The sequence below is a fragment of the Lithobates pipiens genome, unplaced genomic scaffold (assembly GCF_037356315.1).
Source record: "Lithobates pipiens isolate NorthernLeopardFrog02 unplaced genomic scaffold, aLitPip1_a1.2 Scaffold_8, whole genome shotgun sequence".
NCBI classification, from domain to species: Eukaryota; Metazoa; Chordata; class Amphibia; order Anura; family Ranidae; genus Lithobates; species Lithobates pipiens.
The window spans coordinates 619,359,478-619,384,653 of NW_027507903.1; the positions used below are offsets into that span (position 1 = coordinate 619,359,478).

The window sequence follows — 25,176 nt, forward strand, 5'->3', positions numbered from 1 at the left end:
CCAAAAAAATAAAATGTCATCAATATACCTGTACCAGGCTATGATGTTATCTAAAAAAGGGACAAGGTCTTCACGCGCGAAGGTATCTTTTTCCCACCCCCCAGGTACAGGTTGGCATACGATGGGGCACATTTGGTCCCCATCGCAACCCCCTGCACCTGGAAGTAGTGGGATTGATTAAATTGAAACACATTATGCTTCAAAATGAAATCTAATAACTCCATAACAAATTCGTTATAGGCAAAAAAGTTTGAGCCTCTCTCTTTCAGATAGGAGCGTGTTACTTGTAAACCTTTAATATGTGGTATGGCATTGTACAAACACTCCACGTCAATGGAGACCAGCCAAGACTGTGCCGGTAAAAAGGTACCCTCGAGTATCTTTAAGAGATCGATGGTATCCTTCACATAAGAGAAAAGGGAGGTGACATGCGGTGTGAGATGTTTATCAACAAGACTGCTCGCATTTTCTGTTAAACTATCACAACTGGAAATGATGGGGCGTCCTGGAGGGTCAGTTAATGATTTGTGCACCTTGGGAAGGGCATAGAAAGTAGCAATTTTTGGATCTTTTATATTTAGAAAGTCCCATGTGCCTTTATCTATGGTACCAAATTTATATGCATTAAAAATGATCGAACGATATTGTGTGTCAAAATGAGAAATTAAAGAAACGGATATTGGCCGATACCAATCGGAATTATGAAGAATCTTTTTACACATAGTGAGATATTGTGAAGTATTCATAATTACAATATTTCCGCCTTTATCTGCAGGTTTGATAACTATATTTGGATTCGTTTTGAGTTGTTTTAATGCCGTCAACTGATCCTGCGTTAAATTATGTTTGTTAGTAGATGAAAAATGAGTCTGTTCGATTGCCTGACATACTTGTTGTGTAAAAGCCCAAATATTAGGATTTGTATTGAGAAGTGGAAAGTTCTTGGACTTAGGTTTGAACGTTTCTAAAGGGGGGAAAGAGACTGACTGCACCGACAACCCAATGGGGGAAACAATCATCTCTTCATCAGGGGGTCCTTGACCCTCTTCCCATAGATCCATCAAATTAGAAAGGGCCTGTTGGTCAGCAGTATTTGCTTCTATGGTGAGTTTTGATATATTTGTTTGCACAGTAGGTTGATTGGGCTTATGAAAGATGGTTCTAAATATCAATTTTCGTGCGAATAGATGTATATCCTTTATTAAGGAAAATTTATCCGAGCTTGAATCGGGACAGAAAGTCAGTCCTAGTTTCAGAACATCAAGTTCATGATTGGTAAGGGCATAAGAAGATAAATTGACAATAGATAGTTCGGTCCCTGAACTAGATTCTAAATTACTAGAAGGAGAATGAGTTAAATCTTGGGTAGTTGGGGGGATTCTTTCCCTAAAAAAATAGGAGCAATTCGGAGGTCCGCCGGTAGGGGAGCACCACTAGGTGAAATGATAATATCATTAGTGTTAATGGTGGGTAAAGATAATGTGAGAGGAGCTAGATTGGTGGAAGAAGACGTGAGAGTAGTTGACATGGAGGTGTTGCTGGAAGTGGAAGTGGACAAGGATGTGTTGATAGGAGTAGGGGTAATGTGGGGTGGAGGCGGTGGTGGATGGTGAAACATAGTTAAAGGACGAACAGGAACTTGTTTAGAAATAGAGTGTGTACGAGATGGTAAAGGAGTGCTGAGATGTTGGTTGGGTGCTGCCATAGCGGCGCCCTCCGAATCGCTTTTTCTCCTTTTTGGGAGTCTATCTCCAGATAGGTCCCGATAAATTGTAGAATGATTAGAAGGAAAGGAAGTTGACGAAGAGTTAGATCTAGTTTCGTCGTCATTATAATCCCTCCTATTGGAAGAACGTGATGCTCTGAAAAACCTATTTTTGTTCTTGCCATCTGCTGGCCATTTGTATGCTAAACCATTCGAGTAGGAATTGCTATCACGTGTGAATTTATTTTGTTTTGAATGGATTATCTCAAGAGTATAGTTCTCAATGTGTTTAGATAGTTCAGATTCCTTACGTTTAAATTTAGGAGTAGTAATTACTTTAGCATATTCCTCGTACCATTTTTTTATTGAATTATCTACCAAATCAATGTCATGCGAGTATTGAATGGCTAATAAAGACATCATTGCTATTGAACATGTTTGCAAATTTTCTTCCCATTTTTGTTTGATGAGGTTATCAACTTTATTTAAATTGGGAAATATTTGTATTCTAAGTCCAAAAGGGACAATTTGTTGATCTATGTATTTGTGAAAGAACTTTCTGTGCCAAAAAATTCTAACCTTACGTTCCAAGAGACGTTGCAAATATTGCAAAGCTAGGTCAAGATCTTTATCCGATGGTTCACTATTCTTTTGGAGATCTAAGGCCTTGTTCATTAGGCCCTCCCAGGCCTCACCGCTGAAAGCCGCCATGGACCCGGGGAAAAGAGAGAGGGACAAAGAAAGAAAAAGAAAAAAGAAAAAAAAAAAAAGGGAAAGAAGAGAAAGGGGGGAAGAATGAAAAACAATTTAATACATTAGTAAATATAAATACAAGATATCATTACATAAAGTTGCCGTGTCACAGGGAAGTGGGCCTATGGACAAAAAAGCGTATTAAAACGCATAAATACAGTAGAAATAAGTTGGTCCACACTATCCCAGAGACACATTCATGTTATAGGTACCTCATCCCCTAAGAATTCTGCAGATATTGTATCAAGGAAAAGGGAAAAGGGAGAGATGGAGCAGGGGATTTTTATACGGTACAATTTATAGAAAGACAAAAATTTATTTTAAAAGAATTCATAAATTTTTAATTAGAAATATATTAAAAATGTTTTATAGAGACATTAGTAGCAAATACACTCATTGTACAAAAAATGTATAGCTGTGGGGTATGGGGGATCCTGAAAGTATTAGTTGGTAAAACTGATCGCACTTCTTCCCGACATGTTTCGCATTTGTGCTTCTTCAGGGGAGTGTGCAACTAACAATAACACAAAGAAAAAAGGTTTAAAAATATACATATACGATGTGCATTTGTACAGTGCAAGCAAATGCATATATAAGTGCAATACAGAAAATTTATATTATGAAAATAGTCTCAATATGCTTGGTCCAAAGAGGAGCAATGCTTACCCAGGTGTATAAATTCCAAGCACCGCAACACAGGAGCCAATAAATTGTGGAATAGATGGTAGAAATTATGGGACACGATCAAATGGAAAACCCCCCTAGCCCAATGTAGGGTATAGATGGAGGTAAGCAAGCGCTACAAAAATCAAAAACAAAATTAAAAATAGATTTTGAAATACTGAGTAGAAAGTTTTATTGAAATGATGAAAAGTGTTTCATTGTAATAAGAAAATAAACAATATAGTTCTCTCAATTCTATGAGGGAGTTGGGGCAAAAAGGAGAGCCTCCGTACCAAGACAAAAAATACTAATTATTTAAGAAGTAAGACAGTTAATTATAGTTATATTTAGAATAGGACCTGATTAATGTATAAATTGTCAAGAGTAAGTGTTTAAAATATATAACTAATACACTATTAACACTATTAACTTCGTGTTTTGGTAAACATAATTATTTATTTTAACTCAACAGCGTCTCAACACCTTTTTTCATTCCTATACATTTATTCATCCTTCCTTTCATTTGCTTTTAGGTTCAGCAAGCTTAGAGTGGCAGCACAGTGCTGCACTCTTTAGCTTACAAAGAGCAGTGTAATGAATTGGCTAATTTGCTCATGGTGATCTGTTGCATGTGTATTGCATCAACATTATTATATGGAACAGATCCTTTCATCTCTTATCATTTTTGCAGGTAAAATCAATTGTAATTACTTTTCTAATTATTTAATAGTGTATTAGTTATATATTTTAAACACTTACCGTATATACTCGAGTATAAGCCGAGATTTTCAGCCTCTTTTTTGAGGCTGAAAGTGCCCCCCTCGGCTTATACTCGAGTCATCGCTGTCTGCCCGCTCGATCAGCGTGTCGAGCAGACAGACAGCGGCCATTCTATTCAAAAGCCGCGTCTCCGGCTCCGCCTTCGCCTGTGATAGGCGGAACACTGAATTTCCCAGCAGCCTGTGTTCCGCCTATCACGGACATCGTATCATCCTCGTACTACGGACGAGGATGATACGACGTCTGTGATAGGCGGAACACAGGCTGCTGGGAAATTCAGTGTTCCGCCTATCACAGGCGAAGGCGGCGGCGCAGCTTTTGAACTTTACAATGGCCGCCGACGAAGAGGGCACGGGACGGCACGGCACGGGACGGGACGGGACGGGGGCAAGGCAAGGCACGACACGGGACGGATGCAAGGAGGCAAGGCACGGCACGGGACGGAGGCAAGGAGGCAAGGCACGGGACGGAGGCTCGGGACAAAGGTAGGCTGGACACACACACACACACACACACACACACATGGATGGAGACACACACAGGGATGGATGGATGGATGGATGGATGGAGACACACACACACAGGGATGGATGGATGGATGGATGGAGACACACACACACAGGGATGGATGGATGGATGGATGGAGACACACACACACAGGGATGGATGGATGGATGGACACACACACACACAGGGATGGATGGACGGACACACAGGGATGGACGGACACACAGGGATGGACGGACACACAGGGATGGACGGACACACAGGGATGGATGGACACACAGGGATGGACGGACACACACACAGGGATGGACAGGCATGTCTCACCCTCGGCTTATACACGAGTCAATAAGTTTGCCAGTTTTTTTGGGGGTAAATTGGGGGCCTCGGCTTATATTCGGGTCGGCCTATACTCGAGTATATACGGTACTCTTGACAATTTATACATTAATCAGGTCCTATTCTAAATATAACTATAATTAACTGTCTTACTTCTTAAATAATTAGTATTTTTTGTCTTGGTACGGAGGCTCTCCTTTTTGCCCCAACTCCCTCATAGAATTGAGAGAACTATATTGTTTATTTTCTTATTACAATGAAACACTTTTCATCATTTCAATAAAACTTTCCACTCAGTATTTCAAAATCTATTTTTAATTTTGTTTTTGATTTTTGTAGCGCTTGCTTACCTCCATCTATGCCCTACATTGGGCTAGGGGGGTTTTCCATTTGATCCTGTCCCATAATTTCTACCATCTATTCCACAATTTATTGGCTCCTGTGTTGCGGTGCTTGGAATTTATACACCTGGGTAAGCATTGCTCCTCTTTGGACCAAGCATATTGAGACTATTTTCATAATATAAATTTTCTGTATTGCACTTATATATGCATTTGCTTGCACTGTACAAATGCACATCGTATATGTATATTTTTAAACCTTTTTTCTTTGTGTTATTGTTAGTTGCACACTCCCCTGAAGAAGCACAAATGCAAAACATGTCGGGAAGAAGTGCGATCAGTTTTACCAACTAATACTTTCAGGATCCCCCATACCCCACAGCTATGCATTTTTTGTACAATGAGTGTATTTGCTACTAATGTCTCTATAAAACATTTTTAATATATTTCTAATTAAAAATTTATGAATTCTTTTAAAATAAATTTTTGTCTTTCTATAAATTGTACCGTATAAAAATCCCCTGCTCCATCTCTCCCTTTTCCCTTTTCCTTGATACAATATCTGCAGAATTCTTAGGGGATGAGGTACCTATAACATGAATGTGTCTCTGGGATAGTGTGGACCAACTTATTTCTACTGTATTTATGCGTTTTAATACGCTTTTTTGTCCATAGGCCCACTTCCCTGTGACACGGCAACTTTATGTAATGATATCTTGTATTTATATTTACTAATGTATTAAATTGTTTTTCTTTCTTCCCCCCTTTCTCTTCTTTCCCTTTTTTTTTTTTTCTTTTTTCTTTTTCTTTCTTTGTCCCTCTCTCTTTTCCCCGGGTCCATGGCGGCTTTCAGCGGTGAGGCCTGGGAGGGCCTAATGAACAAGGCCTTAGATCTCCAAAAGAATAGTGAACCATCAGATAAAGATCTTGACCTAGCTTTGCAATATTTGCAACGTCTCTTGGAACGTAAGGTTAGAATTTTTTGGCACAGAAAGTTCTTTCACAAATACATAGATCAACAAATTGTCCCTTTTGGACTTAGAATACAAATATTTCCCAATTTAAATAAAGTTGATAACCTCATCAAACAAAAATGGGAAGAAAATTTGCAAACATGTTCAATAGCAATGATGTCTTTATTAGCCATTCAATACTCGCATGACATTGATTTGGTAGATAATTCAATAAAAAAATGGTACGAGGAATATGCTAAAGTAATTACTACTCCTAAATTTAAACGTAAGGAATCTGAACTATCTAAACACATCGAGAACTATACTCTTGAGATAATCCGTTCAAAACAAAATAAATTCACACGTGATAGCAATTCCTACTCGAATGGTTTAGCATACAAATGGCCAGCAGATGGCAAGAACAAAAATAGGTTTTTCAGAGCATCACGTTCTTCCAATAGGAGGGATTATAATGACGACGAAACTAGATCTAACTCTTCGTCAACTTCCTTTCCTTCTAATCATTCTACAATTTATCGGGACCTATCTGGAGATAGACTCCCAAAAAGGAGAAAAAGCGATTCGGAGGGCGCCGCTATGGCAGCACCCAACCAACATCTCAGCACTCCTTTACCATCTCGTACACACTCTATTTCTAAACAAGTTCCTGTTCGTCCTTTAACTATGTTTCACCATCCACCACCGCCTCCACCCCACATTACCCCTACTCCTATCAACACATCCTTGTCCACTTCCACTTCCAGCAACACCTCCATGTCAACTACTCTCACGTCTTCTTCCACCAATCTAGCTCCTCTCACATTATCTTTACCCACCATTAACACTAATGATATTATCATTTCACCTAGTGGTGCTCCCCTACCGGCGGACCTCCGAATTGCTCCTATTTTTTTAGGGAAAGAATCCCCCCAACTACCCAAGATTTAACTCATTCTCCTTCTAGTAATTTAGAATCTAGTTCAGGGACCGAACTATCTATTGTCAATTTATCTTCTTATGCCCTTACCAATCATGAACTTGATGTTCTGAAACTAGGACTGACTTTCTGTCCCGATTCAAGCTCGGATAAATTTTCCTTAATAAAGGATATACATCTATTCGCACGAAAATTGATATTTAGAACCATCTTTCATAAGCCCAATCAACCTACTGTGCAAACAAATATATCAAAACTCACCATAGAAGCAAATACTGCTGACCAACAGGCCCTTTCTAATTTGATGGATCTATGGGAAGAGGGTCAAGGACCCCCTGATGAAGAGATGATTGTTTCCCCCATTGGGTTGTCGGTGCAGTCAGTCTCTTTCCCCCCTTTAGAAACGTTCAAACCTAAGTCCAAGAACTTTCCACTTCTCAATACAAATCCTAATATTTGGGCTTTTACACAACAAGTATGTCAGGCAATCGAACAGACTCATTTTTCATCTACTAACAAACATAATTTAACGCAGGATCAGTTGACGGCATTAAAACAACTCAAAACGAATCCAAATATAGTTATCAAACCTGCGGATAAAGGCGGAAATATTGTAATTATGAATACTTCACAATATCTCACTATGTGTAAAAAGATTCTTCATAATTCCGATTGGTATCGGCCAATATCCGTTTCTTTAATTTCTCATTTTGACACACAATATCGTTCGATCATTTTTAATGCATATAAATTTGGTACCATAGATAAAGGCACATGGGACTTTCTAAATATAAAAGATCCAAAAATTGCTACTTTCTATGCCCTTCCCAAGGTGCACAAATCATTAACTGACCCTCCAGGACGCCCCATCATTTCCAGTTGTGATAGTTTAACAGAAAATGCGAGCAGTCTTGTTGATAAACATCTCACACCGCATGTCACCTCCCTTTTCTCTTATGTGAAGGATACCATCGATCTCTTAAAGATACTCGAGGGTACCTTTTTACCGGCACAGTCTTGGCTGGTCTCCATTGACGTGGAGTGTTTGTACAATGCCATACCACATATTAAAGGTTTACAAGTAACACGCTCCTATCTGAAAGAGAGAGGCTCAAACTTTTTTGCCTATAACGAATTTGTTATGGAGTTATTAGATTTCATTTTGAAGCATAATGTGTTTCAATTTAATCAATCCCACTACCTCCAGGTGCAGGGGGTTGCGATGGGGACCAAATGTGCCCCATCGTATGCCAACCTGTACCTGGGGGGGTGGGAAAAAGATACCTTCGCGCGTGAAGACCTTGTCCCTTTTTTAGATAACATCATAGCCTGGTACAGGTATATTGATGACATTTTATTTTTTTGGTCAGGATCAGAATCAGATCTATTGTTTTTCTTTAATTTACTTTCAGTGAATTCATTTAACTTAAAGTTCACGTTAAATTACAGTCAAGAATCTATAGAATTCTTGGACCTGACAATTAAAATTGACGCTACCGGACATTTGCATTCTGCTCTATATAGAAAGCCCACTGCCGGCAACACGGTTTTGCATGCGACAAGCTTTCATCCAAAACCTCTTCTCAAGAGCATTCCCTACAGTCAATATTTAAGAGCTAAACGAAACTGTAGTACTGACTTGGACTTTAAGATTGCAGCCAATGACTTATATAAAAGGCTTAGAGCACGTGGATACAGTCATGCATCTTTGAAGAAGTCATATAACAGAGTAAAAAGCAAAGATAGGACCTCTCTTCTTTTTTCCAACAAACCAAAAAATTTGGATAATAAAGTACGCATTGTTACAAGATACTCTAATCAACACCATTCATTTCGTGCCATAATTCAGAAGTTCTGGCCGCTCCTAAAAGCTGACCCTATCGTCAACCAATATATAAATGATGAACCATCAATTACATATATGAGACCTCAATCACTTAAGGACTGTTTAGTCAGAAGCCATTTCCAGGATAGTCTAGGGGAAATCACACCTAAACAACCAGGCACCTACACATGCGGTCAATGCGACATGTGTCCTTATATATACAATTCTCGAAAGATTAAACTACCAAATGGAAGTTTGTTTGTTCCAAAATTCCACGTTACATGTTCCACTCCAGGCGTTGTATACCTAGCCCAATGCCGCTGTGGAGGATTTTATGTCGGTAAGACAAAGAGACTATTTTCTATTCGTATAAAAGATCACATTAAACCAATTCTCAATAAAAAAATAATTACAGCCATAAGTAGACATATTGGCATTTATCACGCATTTAACCCTAATTGGATCCGATTTATAGCTCTGGCCCATATACCTCTAAACTCACGAGGTGGTTCAGTTGACAAGCTTCTTTTACAAACTGAAGCTAAGTGGATCTTTACTTTGAAAGCTACAAAATATCCTGGGTTCAATGAAAATATAAGTTATAGATCTTTCTTATAACTAATTTTCCTTGTCCTTTTTTATGGACTCTCTTGCCTCATCTGTGAGCTTCCATGGAGCCTGGTTGTAAGAGAGAGAGGCGATATCTTTTCCCTTTCTGTTTACCTTTCCTTTCTCTATTCCCTCCCCTTTTCTCCTTCATCCCTTTCTAACTAGTTATGTCCTATTATTCACTCCTATTTATTCCAATTTAAAGCCATGTTATATTCAAAATATTTTTGTATAACAATACTGTTAATTTTATTAATCATTGTTTCACATGCATTATAATGTCTTTTGCTGTCTCATATTGCTTGGTCCCATGATGAGATTCTTGGCTTGCACATTCAGGGATCTCTGTTGCTCTCTATGAGTCCCATCCACATTTAGGAGCTTTCCCTTTTTCCTTTTTCCCTCGCACCGCATTCCTAAGCCTTACCATTCTGTGGTGTGGGATTGGATCTTTTGTTTTTTCCCCCCCGGCACCAAGTATGTGAGGGCATATGGACACCCAAGGGCGCCGCTGGGTCATTCACCCAAGGGGCGCCCGATTTTGGGTGGACGTGAGCATGCAATCCCTATGGGTTAGAAGCCTTGAGGATCGTCGTCCTATCTGCTTCTGTGATGGCTTCTCTCTCCCGCCCCCTTTTAGGGCGGAGAGCCTGCGCAGCCCCATCTCCGTCAGTATCCATCTAAACTGACCTCTGCGTCAGCACTGAGGAATTATGGGGATTGTAGTTTAGACGTCGACACGACGGGCTTTGCGCATGCTCAAGTGTCTCCCCCTCTGGCTGTCCGCATCGAGCCGGTGACGTCAGACGCCGGCTCGATGGATGGAGGATTTAAAAAGCAGCGCTGTCATTTCATCCACACTGCTTGTATGACACAGGCATCGCCGCTACGCTGAATCTTCGTGTTTTGGTAAACATAATTATTTATTTTAACTCAACAGCGTCTCAACACCTTTTTTCATTCCTATACATTTATTCATCCTTCCTTTCATTTGCTTTTAGGTTCAGCAAGCTTAGAGTGTCAGCACAGTGCTGCACTCTTTAGCTTACAAAGAGCAGTGTAATGAATTGGCTAATTTGCTCATGGTGATCTGTTGCATGTGTATTGCATCAACATTATTATATGGAACAGATCCTTTCATCTCTTATCATTTTTGCAGGTAAAATCAATTGTAATTACTTTTCTAATTATTTAATAGTGTATTAGTTATATATTTTAAACACTTACTCTTGACAATTTATACATTAATCAGGTCCTATTCTAAATATAACTATAATTAACTGTCTTACTTCTTAAATAATTAGTATTTTTTGTCTTGGTACGGAGGCTCTCCTTTTTGCCCCAACTCCCTCATAGAATTGAGAGAACTATATTGCTTATTTTCTTATTACAATGAAACACTTTTCATCATTTCAATAAAACTTTCTACTCAGTATTTCAAAATCTATTTTTAATTTTGTTTTTGATTTTTGTAGCGCTTGCTTACCTCCATCTATGCCCTACATTGGGCTAGGGGGGTTTTCCATTTGATCTTGTCCCATAATTTCTACCATCTATTCCACAATTTATTGGCTCCTGTGTTGCGGTGCTTGGAATTTATACACCTGGGTAAGCATTGCTCCTCTTTGGACCAAGCATATTGAGACTATTTTCATAATATAAATTTTCTGTATTGCACTTATATATGCATTTGCTTGCACTGTACAAATGCACATCGTATATGTATATTTTTAAACCTTTTTTCTTTGTGTTATTGTTAGTTGCACACTCCCCTGAAGAAGCACAAATGCGAAACATGTCGGGAAGAAGTGCGATCAGTTTTACCAACTAATACTTTCAGGATCCCCCATACCCCACAGCTATGCATTTTTTGTACAATGAGTGTATTTGCTACTAATGTCTCTATAAAACATTTTTAATATATTTCTAATTAAAAATGTATGAATTCTTTTAAAAGAAATTTTTGTCTTTCTATAAATTGTACCGTATAAAAATCCCCTGCTCCATCTCTCCCTTTTCCCTTTTCCTTGATACAATAATGTCGAATCATGTTGAAATCATTTCGAATGCGGTTGAAATAATGTCGAATCATGTTGAAATCATTTCGAATCCGGTAGAAATATTTTCGAATTTGGTTGAAATATTTTCGAATGTGGCCGATTTTTCGAATTTGGTAGAAAACTAAACAAAATCCGAAAACGAATTTAAGGAAGTTAACGAATATAACTAAACGAAATTAATGAATTAACGAATCAAAACGAAACGAAACTAAACAAATTTTTTCCCTTTTGCACATGTCTAACCCTGGTGTAAGAAGGGGGAGACTCTGGGGAACTTGATATGAAAGGGGCAATTTTGGAGACCCTAATGTAAGAGGGGACTCTGGAGACCCTGATGTGGGGAGGAGGAAACTCTGGGGACTCTTTGATGTAAGGGGGTGACTCTTGGGACCTTGATTTAAGGAGGGGAGGGGACACTTAAAACATTTGTATAAGACAGAGGGGGGACTCTGGGGACCCTGATGTAAGGTGGGGAGGGCTCTGGGGACCCTAATGAGAGGGGAGGACTCTGATGTAAAGGGGGAACTCTGGGATTTGGATGTAAGAGGGGACTCTGGGGTGACTGATATAAGAGATGACACTGGGGACCCTACTGTAAGATGGGCTCTGTGGACCCTGATGTAAGGTGGGAGGGCACTGGGGACCCTAATGAGGGGGAAGGATTTTGATGTAAGGGGGACCCTGATGTAAAGGAATGACTCTGGGGACCCTGATGTAATGAAGTGGGAACTCTGGGACCTTGATGTAATGGGGGCTTTGGGAAAACTGATATAGTAGGGGATGCTGGGACCTGAGGTAAGGGAGGATTCTGGAACCCTACGGTAAGACTCTGGAGATCCTGATGTAAAGCGGTGATTCTGGGGACCCTGATGTAAGGTGGGGGGGGACTCTGGAGACATTGATGTAAAAGGGGACTCTGGGGAGACTGATATAAGAGGAGACTCTGGAGACCTTCTGAAAATCTGGAAATCCTGATGTAAGGGGAAAAGGAAACTCTGGGGACCTTGATTTAAGGGGGTGCTGCTTTGGAACAGACCAATCATCTGATGAGTATCTGCCCCTGTCCTGATTAAACCTATATGCATGCACAAGAAAAGATCACACTCTGCTCAGATTGATGATACTCTCTTTATTGGTTCCGGATACATGGGGGTTTTTATAGGTGAGCTACTAAGGCGGTGAGCATATGTATCATTAGCACAATGTTATCTAGGTATTAGTAGTTTCTGATTGGTTGTGTCCATGTCATGTGATCTTCCTCCAGGATCTGGGCGTCACCAAGTGAGGCGTATTCCTGGGTGGAGGTACCATTTGGGGGACCCCCACGCTTTTTTATTTATTTATTTTTTTATTTTTTTATCAATGACTTTCAATGAGTGTTCTCTGTATTATGGAGCCAACAATTCATAATAGCTGCGAGTGATTTTAAAGGACTTTTTTTCCTGCATTAGGCTAGGTTCACATTGCTGCGATGCGGGAACGCCGCGAATCCGCGGCGTTTTCCCGCATCGCATACCTCCCGCCGGCAGTTCACACTGCCCTATGCGGACGGCTGGGAGTGTCAATGTTATGTTAATGACACCCCCAGATCCGTCGGCATATCGCAGTGCGATCTGCCGACTCGCACAGGAATCGGATCGCATGGTGTGAACCCCCATGCGATCCGATTCTGTTGCGGACCCAAAAAAGGGTCCCGTGCGAGTTTGCTGCGGGAGCGCTGCGAATTCAGCCATACTATCTGTATGGCTGAACTCGCATTGCTACGGAGATCGGATGTGATTTGCTGTGCGAATCACATCCGGATCTCCCCCCGCAGCAGTGTGAACCCAGCCTAAATGACACTTTGTGCAGGGATAGTTCTAAGCACCAGAAACATGAGCCCCTTCACAGGCATACTATAGACAACCCCCCCCCCCCCCTACGAAATTTAAAGGAATATTACACTTTTATTGTTTCACTTTAATCATTATTAAAATCACTGCTCCCGAAAAAACTGCAGTTTTTAAAACTTTTTTTTGCATTGATACATGTCCCCTGGGGCAGGACCCGGGTCCCCAAACACTTTTTAGGACAGTAACTTGCAAATTAGTCTTTACAATTAGCACTTTAGATTTTGAACGTTGGAGTCCCATAGACTTTAATAGGGTTCTAAAGTATGCTGTATACTAGCTCCATCGAATCTTCTTTATACATTCGACAGACACCATAAGCCTTCAAAGACAGATTCGATCGTAATTCATGTGGATTTTCGGACGAATGCAATTTTTGAACGAAAAACGAAATAAATAAAAACGAATTTCGGGAGTAACTAAATAAATTAAGTTTTTGGACGAAAACGAAATTCCGAAACAAAATATTTTACTCTGCACATGTCTAGTGGAGGGACAGCGGTGGATGAAAGGTGTACTAGTTTTATGTCTAGGTGTGAATAGAGAGAAATAAAGGGAAAGTTATTACGGTATAGGGACAGGTTTATTTTCTATCTGTGAGGTACACACATAAAGAGGGATTTGTTTTTGTTTGTGTAAATATATGCAATTTGATGGTTATGTGTATATGATGTTTTAGGCCTCATTTCCACAAGGCGGAACCGCTCAGCTCTGTCCTCCAGCTCAGCAGGAGATCTCTCCGTTCATCTCCGCTGAGCCGGCGGATGAAAGGTCCGCCTCACAGAGCTGGGAGGGGCCTGTCAGAGCGCCGCTGATTCTTATGGAGGGATCGGACCAAAACGGACAGCATGTCTGTTTTCATCAGATCTCATCCGATCCAATCCGCCAGGACGGATGCGAACGTATCACCATACGTCTGATTTTATCAAATCGGATGTCAGCAGACATGGTAAGCACTGATATCCAGCGCTCCATAGACCTGCATGGAGCGTCCGTTCAGATCCGCCTAAAAAACTGACAGGCGGACCTGAACAGTCCGTTCGTGTGAAAGGGGCCTTATATGAAGATTGTATTTTGTGATGGAAAGAATTTAGACATGAAGAAATGGCTTAAATGTCTTCAACTTTACAGAATACAGTAAGTTCAGTTGAACGTGACCAATAGTTACTAGACATACCATTTCCCTGACAAATAAGAACATTTACAGGCATATTATGGTAAGACTTTTTGTTTTGGGAGTTTTGTTTTAAACCTAAAATGGTTGTAAAGGCAGAAGTTTTTTTTTACCTTTATGTATTCTATGCATGAAGGTAAACAAAGAGGGACCAGAGAATAGGAGGATTCTATGCATGAAGGTAAACAACCTTCTGAGTGCAGCCCCCCCGCCCAGCCCACTCTTATACTCATCTCAGCCCAATCTCGATCCAGCGATGTGCACCAGAGCCAAAGCACTCTGGGCTCTCTCAGTTTTCATTGACAGCAGTGAGAGCTATTGGCTTACTGAGAAAAGATCAATGTGTGAACTGGGTTAAGGATCTCGCTATCAGTTGTTTTTGAAAATATGCGTCTTTTTTTTATACCCTAGATTGCTACATTTAGAATAAAATTGTATGTCGAACTACCCTGAAGAAGGCGTATGAAAAGACTCTGTAACATGTAGGAAATATCGAATGCATGTGTTTCAATGTTTTACATCCTTTTGAGTGCATACATTTCTGTGATTTTCCCGAAATACCACGTACCCAAAAGCCAATTGTACGGTCATTTTTTAATTGTATATGATGTATTGTACGCAATTTTAATTGTTTTCTTTTTGATAATTGTTAAATAAAAATGTTGAACACCATTCAAGGTGCAAGTGACCAATGTGGTTGTCCATAAATGGAAGGGTCTAAATCAGAAGCTGAATATCTACGTTTTTACGTATTTACGCCAATTCCTGGGGAGTTTTCCTATAGGGTAGCTGGGAGAGAGCATAAATACTCTGAGACTTGAAGCAGTCTGGTCTTTTTCCCTGAGGAGGAGATCAGAGCCTGGGGGGGGAGGGGTGTTTGCCCCCTAGGCCATTCTGTCTTGTGCGCAGGCATGTACTGGCCATTGGGACTACAGGGAGTTTCCCGGTGGGCTGATGGCTCAGTGGGCCACTCTGATGCAAGGGGGCTGGTGATGGGACACTCTGATGCAAGGGGCTAGTGATGGGACACTTTGATGTAAGGGCGCTGATGGGGCACTCTGATGTAAGGGCGCTGATGAGACACTCTGGTGTAAGTGGGTGCTGATGGGACACTCTGATGTAAGGGGGTGCTGATGGGACACTCTGATGTAAGGGGGCTGGTGATGGGACACTCTGATGCAAGGGGGCTAGTGATGGGACACTCTGATGTAAAGGGGTGGTGATGGGACACTCTGATGTAAGGGCGCTGAAGGGGCACTCTGATGTAAGTGGGTGCTGATGGGGCACTCTGATGTAAGGGCGCTGATGAGACACTCTGGTGTAAGTGGGTGCTGATGGGACACTCTGATGTAAGGGGGTGCTGATGGGACACTCTGATGTAAGGGGGTGCTGATGAGACACTCTGATGTAAGGGGGCTGGTGATGGGACACTCTGATGTAAGGGGGTGCTGATGAGACCCTCTGGTGTAAGGGGGTGCTTATGAGACCCTCTGATGTAAGGGGGCTGCTCATGGGACACTCTGATGTAATGGGGTGCTGATGGGACACTCAAAATGTAAGTGGGCCGGTCTGGATGAAGTCCAGGGCCAAATTTCTGTCCCAGTCCAGCCCTGCTTGTGCGTGTGGTTTATTGAAGCCTGAGTGGAGCTAGCTGAAGGCCTACTTTGCTAAGAGTTTGCTGAAACTGACTGAAGGAATGTTGTCTGAGGATCTAGTCTGGTGCCATGGGGTGAAATTGTCTGGAGAATATTAAAAAGGGGGAAAACAATTTTTCAAGGACATTAGTTAGTACAGACTGGTGAGAGAGATCCTAGAGACTGTCCAGTGACCAATGTGTGTGCTGGGGGTGGGATCCCATTGAGAAAAGACCAACGCATGTGTGGGGGGGGGGTGAGATCCTACTTTGGAAGGCCAATGTATGTGCAAAAGGTGGTATCTCTTACTGGGGAAAGACCAGTCTGAGTTCAAGGGGTGGTAATGGGATCTAACTTGGAGAAAGACAGATCTGTATGCTGGAGGTGGGATCCCACTGAGAAAAGACCATCACGTGTGTGGAGGGTGAGATCTTACTTTGGAAGACCAAGGTATGTGCAGAAGTTGGCATTTCTCACTGGGGAAAGACCAGTCTGTGTTCAAGGAGTGGTAATGGGATCTAAAGTGGAGAAAGACAGATCTGTGTGCTGTAGGTGGGATCCCACTGAGAAAAGAACAATGTGCTTGTGAGCTGGGGTAGGGATCTCACCAGGGAATGACCATTGTGTGTTGCCTAAAGTGGTTGTAAAGGCTGAAAGTTTTTTTTATATTATTGTTAACTATGCATTAATATAAAAAAACTTTCTGTGTGCAGCACCCCCCTCAGCCCCCCTAATACTTACCTGAGTCCTATCTCAATCCAGTGATGTTGCATGAGAGACTGTCTGGGACTCTGCCTCCTCATTGGCGGAGACAGCAGGGAAGCGCCATTGGCTCGCGCTGCTGTCAATTAAAGTCAGTGAGCCAATAAGGAGAGAGAGGGGGTGGGGCTGGACAGCGGCTCCATGTCTGAATGGACACAGGGAGCTGTGACTCAGCTCAGGTGCCCCCATAGCAAGCTGCTTGCTGTGGGGGCACTGAACAGGAGGGAGGGGCACCAAAGAGGGACCTGAAAAGAGGAGGATCAGGGCTGTTCTGTGCAAAACCACTACACAGAGCAGGTAAATATGACATGTTTGTTATTTAAAAGACAAACAACTGAGACTTTACTATCACTTTAACACCACTCAATATATTGTATAATTGAATAATGTGTGCTGGGGGGTGGGATCTCACTGGGGGAATGATCTATGTTCAAGGAGTGGGATCTCACTGGAGACTAGCACTCAATATGCAATTTTTTTGATGGATTGTGGTTACTGCAACCCATGTGCATAGTGGGAATGGGATCTCACTGGGGGAAAAGACTAATCTGAAGGAATCTCTCTCAGAAAATACAAATCTGTGTGTGGTTGGTTGGCTCTGAATGGGAAAAGACCAATCTTTGTACAGGGTTTGGAATCTCACCTGGGAAAAACCAATGTATATTCTGGGCACTGTTCGATATTAAATTCATGTGGTGGATTGAGGGTGCTGCATGCCATGGACATACTGGGGGAGGCATCTCACTGGGGAAAGACCAGTCTGTGTGCGGGGGATCTCACTGGTCAAATACCAATGTGTATGTGAAGGCGGATCTCACTGGTCAAATACCAATGTGTATGTGAACGGGGATCTCACTGGTCAAATACCAATGTGTATGTGAAGGGGGATCTCACTGGTCAAATACCAATGTGTATGTGAAGGGGGATCTCACTGGTCAAATACCAATGTGTATGTGAAGGGGATCTCACTGGTCAAATACCAATGTGTATGTGAAGGGGGATCTCACTGGTCAAATACCAATGTGTATGTGAAGGGGATCTCACTGGTCAAATACCAATGTGTATGTGAAGGGGGATCTCACTGGTCAAATACCAATGTGTATGTGAAGGGGATCTCACTGGTCAAATACCAATGTGTATGTGAAGGGGGATCTCATTGGGTGAAGGACCAACATGTGTGTTGGAGGTGTGATGTCACTACCGGGGAATGCTCTGCATTCACAACTAGAGGCAAAAGCCACCAGTGACACATGGCAACATAAAATTAGAACTTATGCATTATATCAGTAAGGATATTCCATTCCCAATGTTATATTTGTATTAAACTTTTACTCGTACCCTTGAAGTTCTCTTTATGCTATGTGATACATATTTATCGTAATGTATCACCACACACTTAATACACATATTTAAATACAACACATTCAGCATCTTATCTGATCCGAATCTTTATTAAAGTATTTATTTAAAATGATAGCATGAATCATTTTATTTCAAGCAGATCTTCATATTACTCTTCTGATTTAATTTCTTTTTATAATTCGAATCCTGATTTTAACAGCATCTAAAAACAACATCATTCAGGGCCGTGTCATCTCCTTTTCCTTGGGAAGGCTCCACTTTGGTTCTGATGCCACAGATTCCATATCGGCACATTTTACTCCAATCTCCAAATGTTCCCCAGCTTCCACCATTACCTGTCAGGATATTATTATCAGAGCATTGGAACATGATGTTGTTGGCTGCAGTATCATCACCATCACCAATGGACGGCTCAACTTGCAGAGCAAAACTGATGAGAAACCCTGAGGGACACCACCGAACACCAGTCCAACTTCCCCATCTGTAATAGAAAACCAATATTCTCATTGCTGGTCTATGGAGATCTGCTTATTTTGCACTGCAGCAATACTGGCAATTGGCTTTACATTTGAATTTTGACCATGTACTTAGATGTTCACAGCCACTGGTTATACGCAACTTCCCTTTTACTGTTTACTGCTTTTGTGAAAATGAGAACACCGATGTAAGCTTCAAGTCAATCTAAGGACTGTATTGCATGGGAAAATCACAAGTTCGCTTTTAAAGTGGTTGTAAACCTTTACAGACCACTTTTACTACAGGTAAGCCTATAATAAGGCTTACCTGTAGCTACCCCGGATATCCACCTAAACCTTACATCTCTGTATAAAATACATCACCTATGGGAAAGCAGCTTACTATTATAACATGTCTCATTGTAATCAGTGTAGCTGTGTTTGATAATTATTGTCTGTTCCTTGTTTTAGTGGCTTCAGGATTAACTGCTTCCCCCTAGTTGTCCATACATTTTTTGGAAATTAGTGGACAGGAAGGGTCTAAATCAAGCTGAATATTTACGTGACCTTGGCCAATTCCTGGGGAGTTTTCCTATAGGGTAGCTGGGAGAGAGCATAAATACTCTGAGACTTGAAGCAGTCTGGTCTTTTTCCCTGAGGAGGAGATCAGAACCTGGGGGGGGGGGGGGGGGTTGCCCCCTAGGCCATTCTGTCTTGTGCGTGTGGTTTATTGAAGCCTGAGTGGAGCTAGCTGAAGGCCTACTTTGCTAAGAGTTTGCTGAAGCTGACTGAGGGAATGTTGTCTGAGGATCTAGTCTGGTACCATGGGGTGAAATTGTCTGGAGGATATTGAAGGGGGGGCAAACAATTTTTCAAGGACATTAGTTAGTACATACTGGTGAGAGAGATCCTAGAGACTGTAAGTCTTATGCCAGAGTCAGCATGTTTAAAGTGGACATTGTGTTAAATTCTAAGTGAAAGAACTTTACTTGGATGCCTAAAAAGGAAAAGCAAGTTGCTACTACAAAGCTCAGTCCATCATCTACTTGTGCAAAAACTTGGCTCACAGTTCTACAGGAGAATGTTTGGTGTCCTTAACTAGCTAATGGTTCCTAATGGTTACTGGAGTATCCTACCATTACCTGCTACCTATCCAAGTTCTCATTAAAGTGGTTGTAAACCCTTATAGACCACTTTGTGCTATAGGTAAGCCTATAATTAGGGTTGCCACCTGCTCAGGATTCACCCGGACAGTTCGGGTTTTGAATCATGTGTCCGGATTTCAGTCCACTTGAAACCTGGACACAATATTCAAGCAGTAATGTATCTCAGAACAGTGAGGGTGAGGGGGCACTATGCAAGCCACATTACTATTCTCCTTGGAGCGCCCAAAGGTGTCCTAGGTCTTTTACAATCCTTTACAGAATGCAAAAAAATATATTTTTTGCTTTGTGCCACTAAAGTGTTCGGGTTTGGCTTGAAGAAAAAGTGGCAACCCTACCTATAATAAGGCTTACCTGTAGCTACCCAGGATATCTCCTAAACCTGCACGGTTTAGGAGATATCCCCTGTATTTGCATGTGCCGACTTCATCGGCACATGCGCACAGACACGAACTGAAGCAACAACACATATGTGCCGTTGCTTCAGTGAGTGTGCTATTACCGCGCACATGCGCGGGAGTGATGTCATCGCAGCTCCGGCCAATCACAGCGCCGGAGCCGTGATACCTGGAAGTATCCCCCAGGAGTGATGTCGCCCGCCAAGAGGGGTGTATGGGCACCACAGCAAGGGCTTTGTTCTCAGGTGAGTATTACATAATGAGCTAGTATGCTATGCATACTAGCTTATTATGCCTTTGTCTTGCAGGTGTTCATTTTTTTTTTTAAGTGGGTTTACAACCACTTTAACCACTTCAATACCAGGCACTTTCCCCCTTCCTGCTCAGGACAATTTCCAGATTTCAGTGCTGTCGCACTTCGAATGACAATTGTGCGGTCATGCATCACTGTACCAAAGCTACATTTTTACCATTTTCTTCCCACAAATAGAGCTTTCTTTTGGTGGTATTTAATCACCTCTGGGATTTTTATTGTTTGCTAAACAAACTAAAAAAGACAGAAATTTTGGGAAAAAAAAAGTTTGTCTTCGTTTGTTATAAATTTTTGCTTTCGCCTTCACTGATGGCCACTGATAAGGCTGCACTGATGGGCACTGATGAGGCGTCACAGATGGGCACTGATGAGGGGGCACTGATATGTAGAATTGATGGGCACTGAGAGGTGGCACTGATATGCAGCACTGATGGGCACCAATAGGCTACACTGATATGCAATACTGATGGGCACTGATAGGCGGCACTGATAGATGGCACTGGATAGACAGCACTGATTAGCATCTGAAGGGCAATGACAGGCATTACTGATGGGGCACTGATTGGCACATTTATGGGCACTGACGGGCATTACTGATGGGGCACAGACTAGCAGCTGGTGGGCACTGATTGGAAACGGATGGGCACATTGGTTCCCTTTCAGCGTGAACCGAGGAAAGCCATTTACTGGCACCTCCTGGTTTCCGCTGAGATCAGCTGCGATTGGTCACAGCTGATCACCTGGTAAGGAGCCTCCGTCAGAGGCTCCTTACCACGATCGGAGATGATGTGTTAGAGTGACACACAGCACCACCAATTGCCATGCTGCGTGCCCCTACAGGCACACATCAGCATGTTATCCTGAAAGACATCATATGACCTCCAGTCAGGATAACAGAACCACCTCCCAGATGTCATTCTGCTATAGGCCCGGTTGGAAGTGGTTAAAGCATCAGAAAAAGCATACCCCTAGATTGGTTAATGAGTTTGAAGAATGATCAGAATTGTGTGCTTGGTTGCAAGGAAAAACTGGGAAAAGGGATCCTGGAATCTACTTGGCCGCACCTACGGGGGTAGCGCTACACTGAGGGCTCATCTGGGATTTTCCCCAGAAATAGCAGTGATTGCTACTGGTAACTGACAGGAGAAAGTGGAAGAGACTGTCAGTGTGTGGATTGCAGGAAGGCAATCGGTATAGTGAAATGTTGTGTCACAGCAGAGAATGGCTGCTCTACAGTGAGGATTACTCCCAGTGCAGAAGCATTGCTGAGTGGTGGCAGTAAAAGTGTTAATATGAGGTGCGGGAGTGAGAGCAGCAGTGAAGTGATTACTGGAGCTACAGGTAATAGTTTTGATCATCCAGATGGGCTAATGGAGCTGCAAAGCAGGCTACTAATGGACAATGGAGGACGGTTGATGCTCCAGGGCTATTTGGCATTGTGCAACAAGGACAAGGTGGAATACATTGGACTGGTATGTGACAGATGCCAGATCACAATCAAGTTTTGAACCTGGGGTTGGTGTGGTCACTGTGGCAAGATGCTGCTGAAACTGCCCAGCGATTGACAGCCCCATGTCCTGCTAGTAAACTGATAGACAGGCTAAAGTACAGATTTGCTGGATCCTATCTACAAAGCCCTCAGAGGTAGTGTTGAGCAGCCATTGGGGGCAGGACCAGTGGTATTCACTCAGACAACTTTGAGGAGTGAAACACTCATCTCTACCTTCCAAGGGTCACCACCTGTAAGAGTTGGGTTGGAAGCTGCTACAGTTATCCAGGCAGAGGATGAGCTGACTGTAGTGGAGAAGCCTATGACCAGTGCAGCTATCTGGGCAGAGGACCAGTTGGCTGTGGTAATGACGCCTGTGATTAGCAGAACCCAGAGGCTGGACTCTACCAGGTCATTAGATGAGGGGGGCCCAGAGGGTTTGATCCGGGGTCACCCAAATTTGAGGATGTGTTTTGGTCAGTGGAAGAGAACATCAGGGACTGGTTATAGTTGTGAAGACTGAATGGGCCTGGAGACTCAGAAATGCCACTGATAATGGCTCCTAGGCCTCTGGGATTTTGCAGAAAGGGAACACATTTCCCAACTAATGCAATGTGCTGATGGTCTCCACCTTAGCAGGGAACATAAGAAGAGGAGGATTGATCTGTCCCTACCCTGTACTATTGCTAGAGTTTGGACACAAGATTAGGCCTACAGCCACCTTATAAAAAGGGCAAAAAGCCCCTTCATTCTTCCAGGGAAGGGGAATCCTGACTAGTTGCCAGCTGACATTTCCAACACATCGTACAGAGATGAGTGGCTCTTGAATACCGTTACAACCTCCCTTATGTGCCTAGGCAAGTTGTGGAAGATTTTAAAGTCCAAACAATCTGCCTGGTGTGAAGGGAAAGTTTGGAACTTCATGCATGTGCCTAAGTCCTATCATAACCAGACCTACCCTCACTTGTGGCAGAGGTTCCAGGCCATTAAAAGTTGGCATCTGGGAGGTCAATACACAAGGCCAAAGTCCTTGTGAGGAATCTTATCCGCAGAAGGTGGTCATTTAACATCTGAGGCCCAGAGGGGAGGATGGTACAAATTCCAAATCCCGAGTTTTACTGTTGAGGATCAAGGAAAAAATTGTACCTGTGCCTCTGTTTGTTCTGCTTTAAGGTGGGCTCTATTCTTAACACTAAATTGCAAAATTGGCCACCACCTTTCACCAAGTCAAATTCATGTGAGTTGCTGCTGGGGTGTTGGGAAGCAGTTCTTTACCACAGAATTTCATCCAGTTCGTCAAGTTCTTTTAAGTTCTAATGTGTTGATGAACTGAACTGTTGCTCCTACAAGAAAGGGGCACACACCCTATTCTAAATTCCTTCCCTCATATCCTTGCAACTGAGGGAAAGAGAATTTTGGCTCATATTTGGGTGTGAAGCTGAAGTTAAGTCTGAGTGAATCTTTGTTGTAGCAGTGGAAAATGTCTTTCCATAATAAGAAGCCTACCCAAGGGGAGGAAACTCTTGTGAAGTTTCTTGGTTCTCAAGTTGTTACGTGGACTGAACAATTGCCCAACATGGGGGAAGACTCTTACTATTCCCCCAGGAGAAGACTTCTGCTGCTCAACTACCTGAACTGTTGCCTTAATGGCAGGTAGGGATGTGCTGCTTGTTCGAGTCAAACATGAGTTTAACTCGAACAACGGCCTTTTCGAAGCGTTCGACGAAGATCGAACATTATGGGCCCTTCACACCAAACTCGAGCGGCACGTCACAGCCCATAATGCACTGTGTCATTGCAGTACATTTCTGGCTGATTGGCCAAGCATGCACTATGACCCGCATGCTTTGGCAAATCACAGCGCCGTCAGCAAAGAGAGCCATAATTGGCCAGAGGCAGGGTGCCTTTGGCCAATTATGGCTCAGGGAGTTAAGTCCATGCCCCACAATATATAAGGCCATGTGTAGTGTGTTGGTGGCATTGTTAAGAGAGAGACAGAGATAGACAGAGAGGCAGAGAGAGTGTCATTTCATTTAATTTAAGCAGGCAGTTGATTCAGTTAGCTGCAATGTATTTCATATATATATATATACATACACATATATACACACAGTCAGTCTAGTGTGTGCGTATATATATATATATATATATATATATATAGAAACAGTACAGCAGGAACAGTCTGCCGTGAGATCTAGCTAAACTGTATGCAGTATATATATATATATATATATATATATATATATATACTGCATACAGTTTAGCTAGATCTCACTGCAGACTGTTCCTGCTGTACTGTTTCTAATAGATTTTAGGCAAGCAGTTGATTCAGTTAGCTGCAGTGCATTTCGTATATATATATATATATATATATATATATATATATATATATATATATATATATATACACACAGTCAGTCTAGTGTGTGGGTGTATATATATATATATATATAGATATATATATACAGTGCCTTGCGAAAGTATTCTGCCCCTTTGAACTTTTCAACCTTTTGCCACATTTCAGGCTTCAAACATAAAGATATTAAATTTTTATTTTTTGTGAAGAATCACCAACAAGTAGGACACAATTGTGAAGTGGAACGAAATCTATTGGATTTTTGAAACTTTTTTAACTAATAAAAAAATGAAAAGTGGGGCGTGCAAAATTATTCGGCCCCCTTACGTTAATACTTTGTAGAGCCACCTTTTGCTGCGATTACAGCTGCAAGTCGCTTGGGGTATGTCTCTATCAGTTTTGCACATCGAGAGACTGAAATTCTTGCCCATTCTTCCTTGCAAAACAGCTCGAGCTCAGTGAGGTTGGATGGAGAGCGTTTGTGAACAGCAGTTTTCAGCTCTTTCCACAGATTCTCGATTGGATTCAGGTCTGGACTTTGACTTGGCCATTCTAACACCTGGATACGTTTATTTGTGAACCATTCCTTTTTAGATTTTGCTGTATGTTTGGGATCATTGTCTTGTTGGAAGATAAATCTCCGTCCCAGTTTCAGGTCTTTTGCAGACTCCAACAGGTTTTCATCCAGAATGGTCCTGTATTTGGCTGCATC

At 42.0% G+C, this 25,176-nt stretch overlaps 1 protein-coding gene across 1 annotated transcript in view; it reads right to left on the reverse strand.

Moving 5' to 3' along the window:
* Positions 1 to 18,360: 18,360 nt before the first annotated feature.
* The window catches only part of LOC143961444 (vitelline membrane outer layer protein 1 homolog), a 74,302-nt gene continuing 67,486 nt past the window's right edge, over positions 18,361 to 25,176 (reverse strand). The window contains exon 3 of the mRNA XM_077470738.1: positions 18,361 to 18,771. Coding sequence (XP_077326864.1) covers positions 18,483 to 18,771 — 289 coding nt within the window. The 3' untranslated portion in view covers positions 18,361 to 18,482. The remainder of the gene's footprint in view (positions 18,772 to 25,176) is intronic.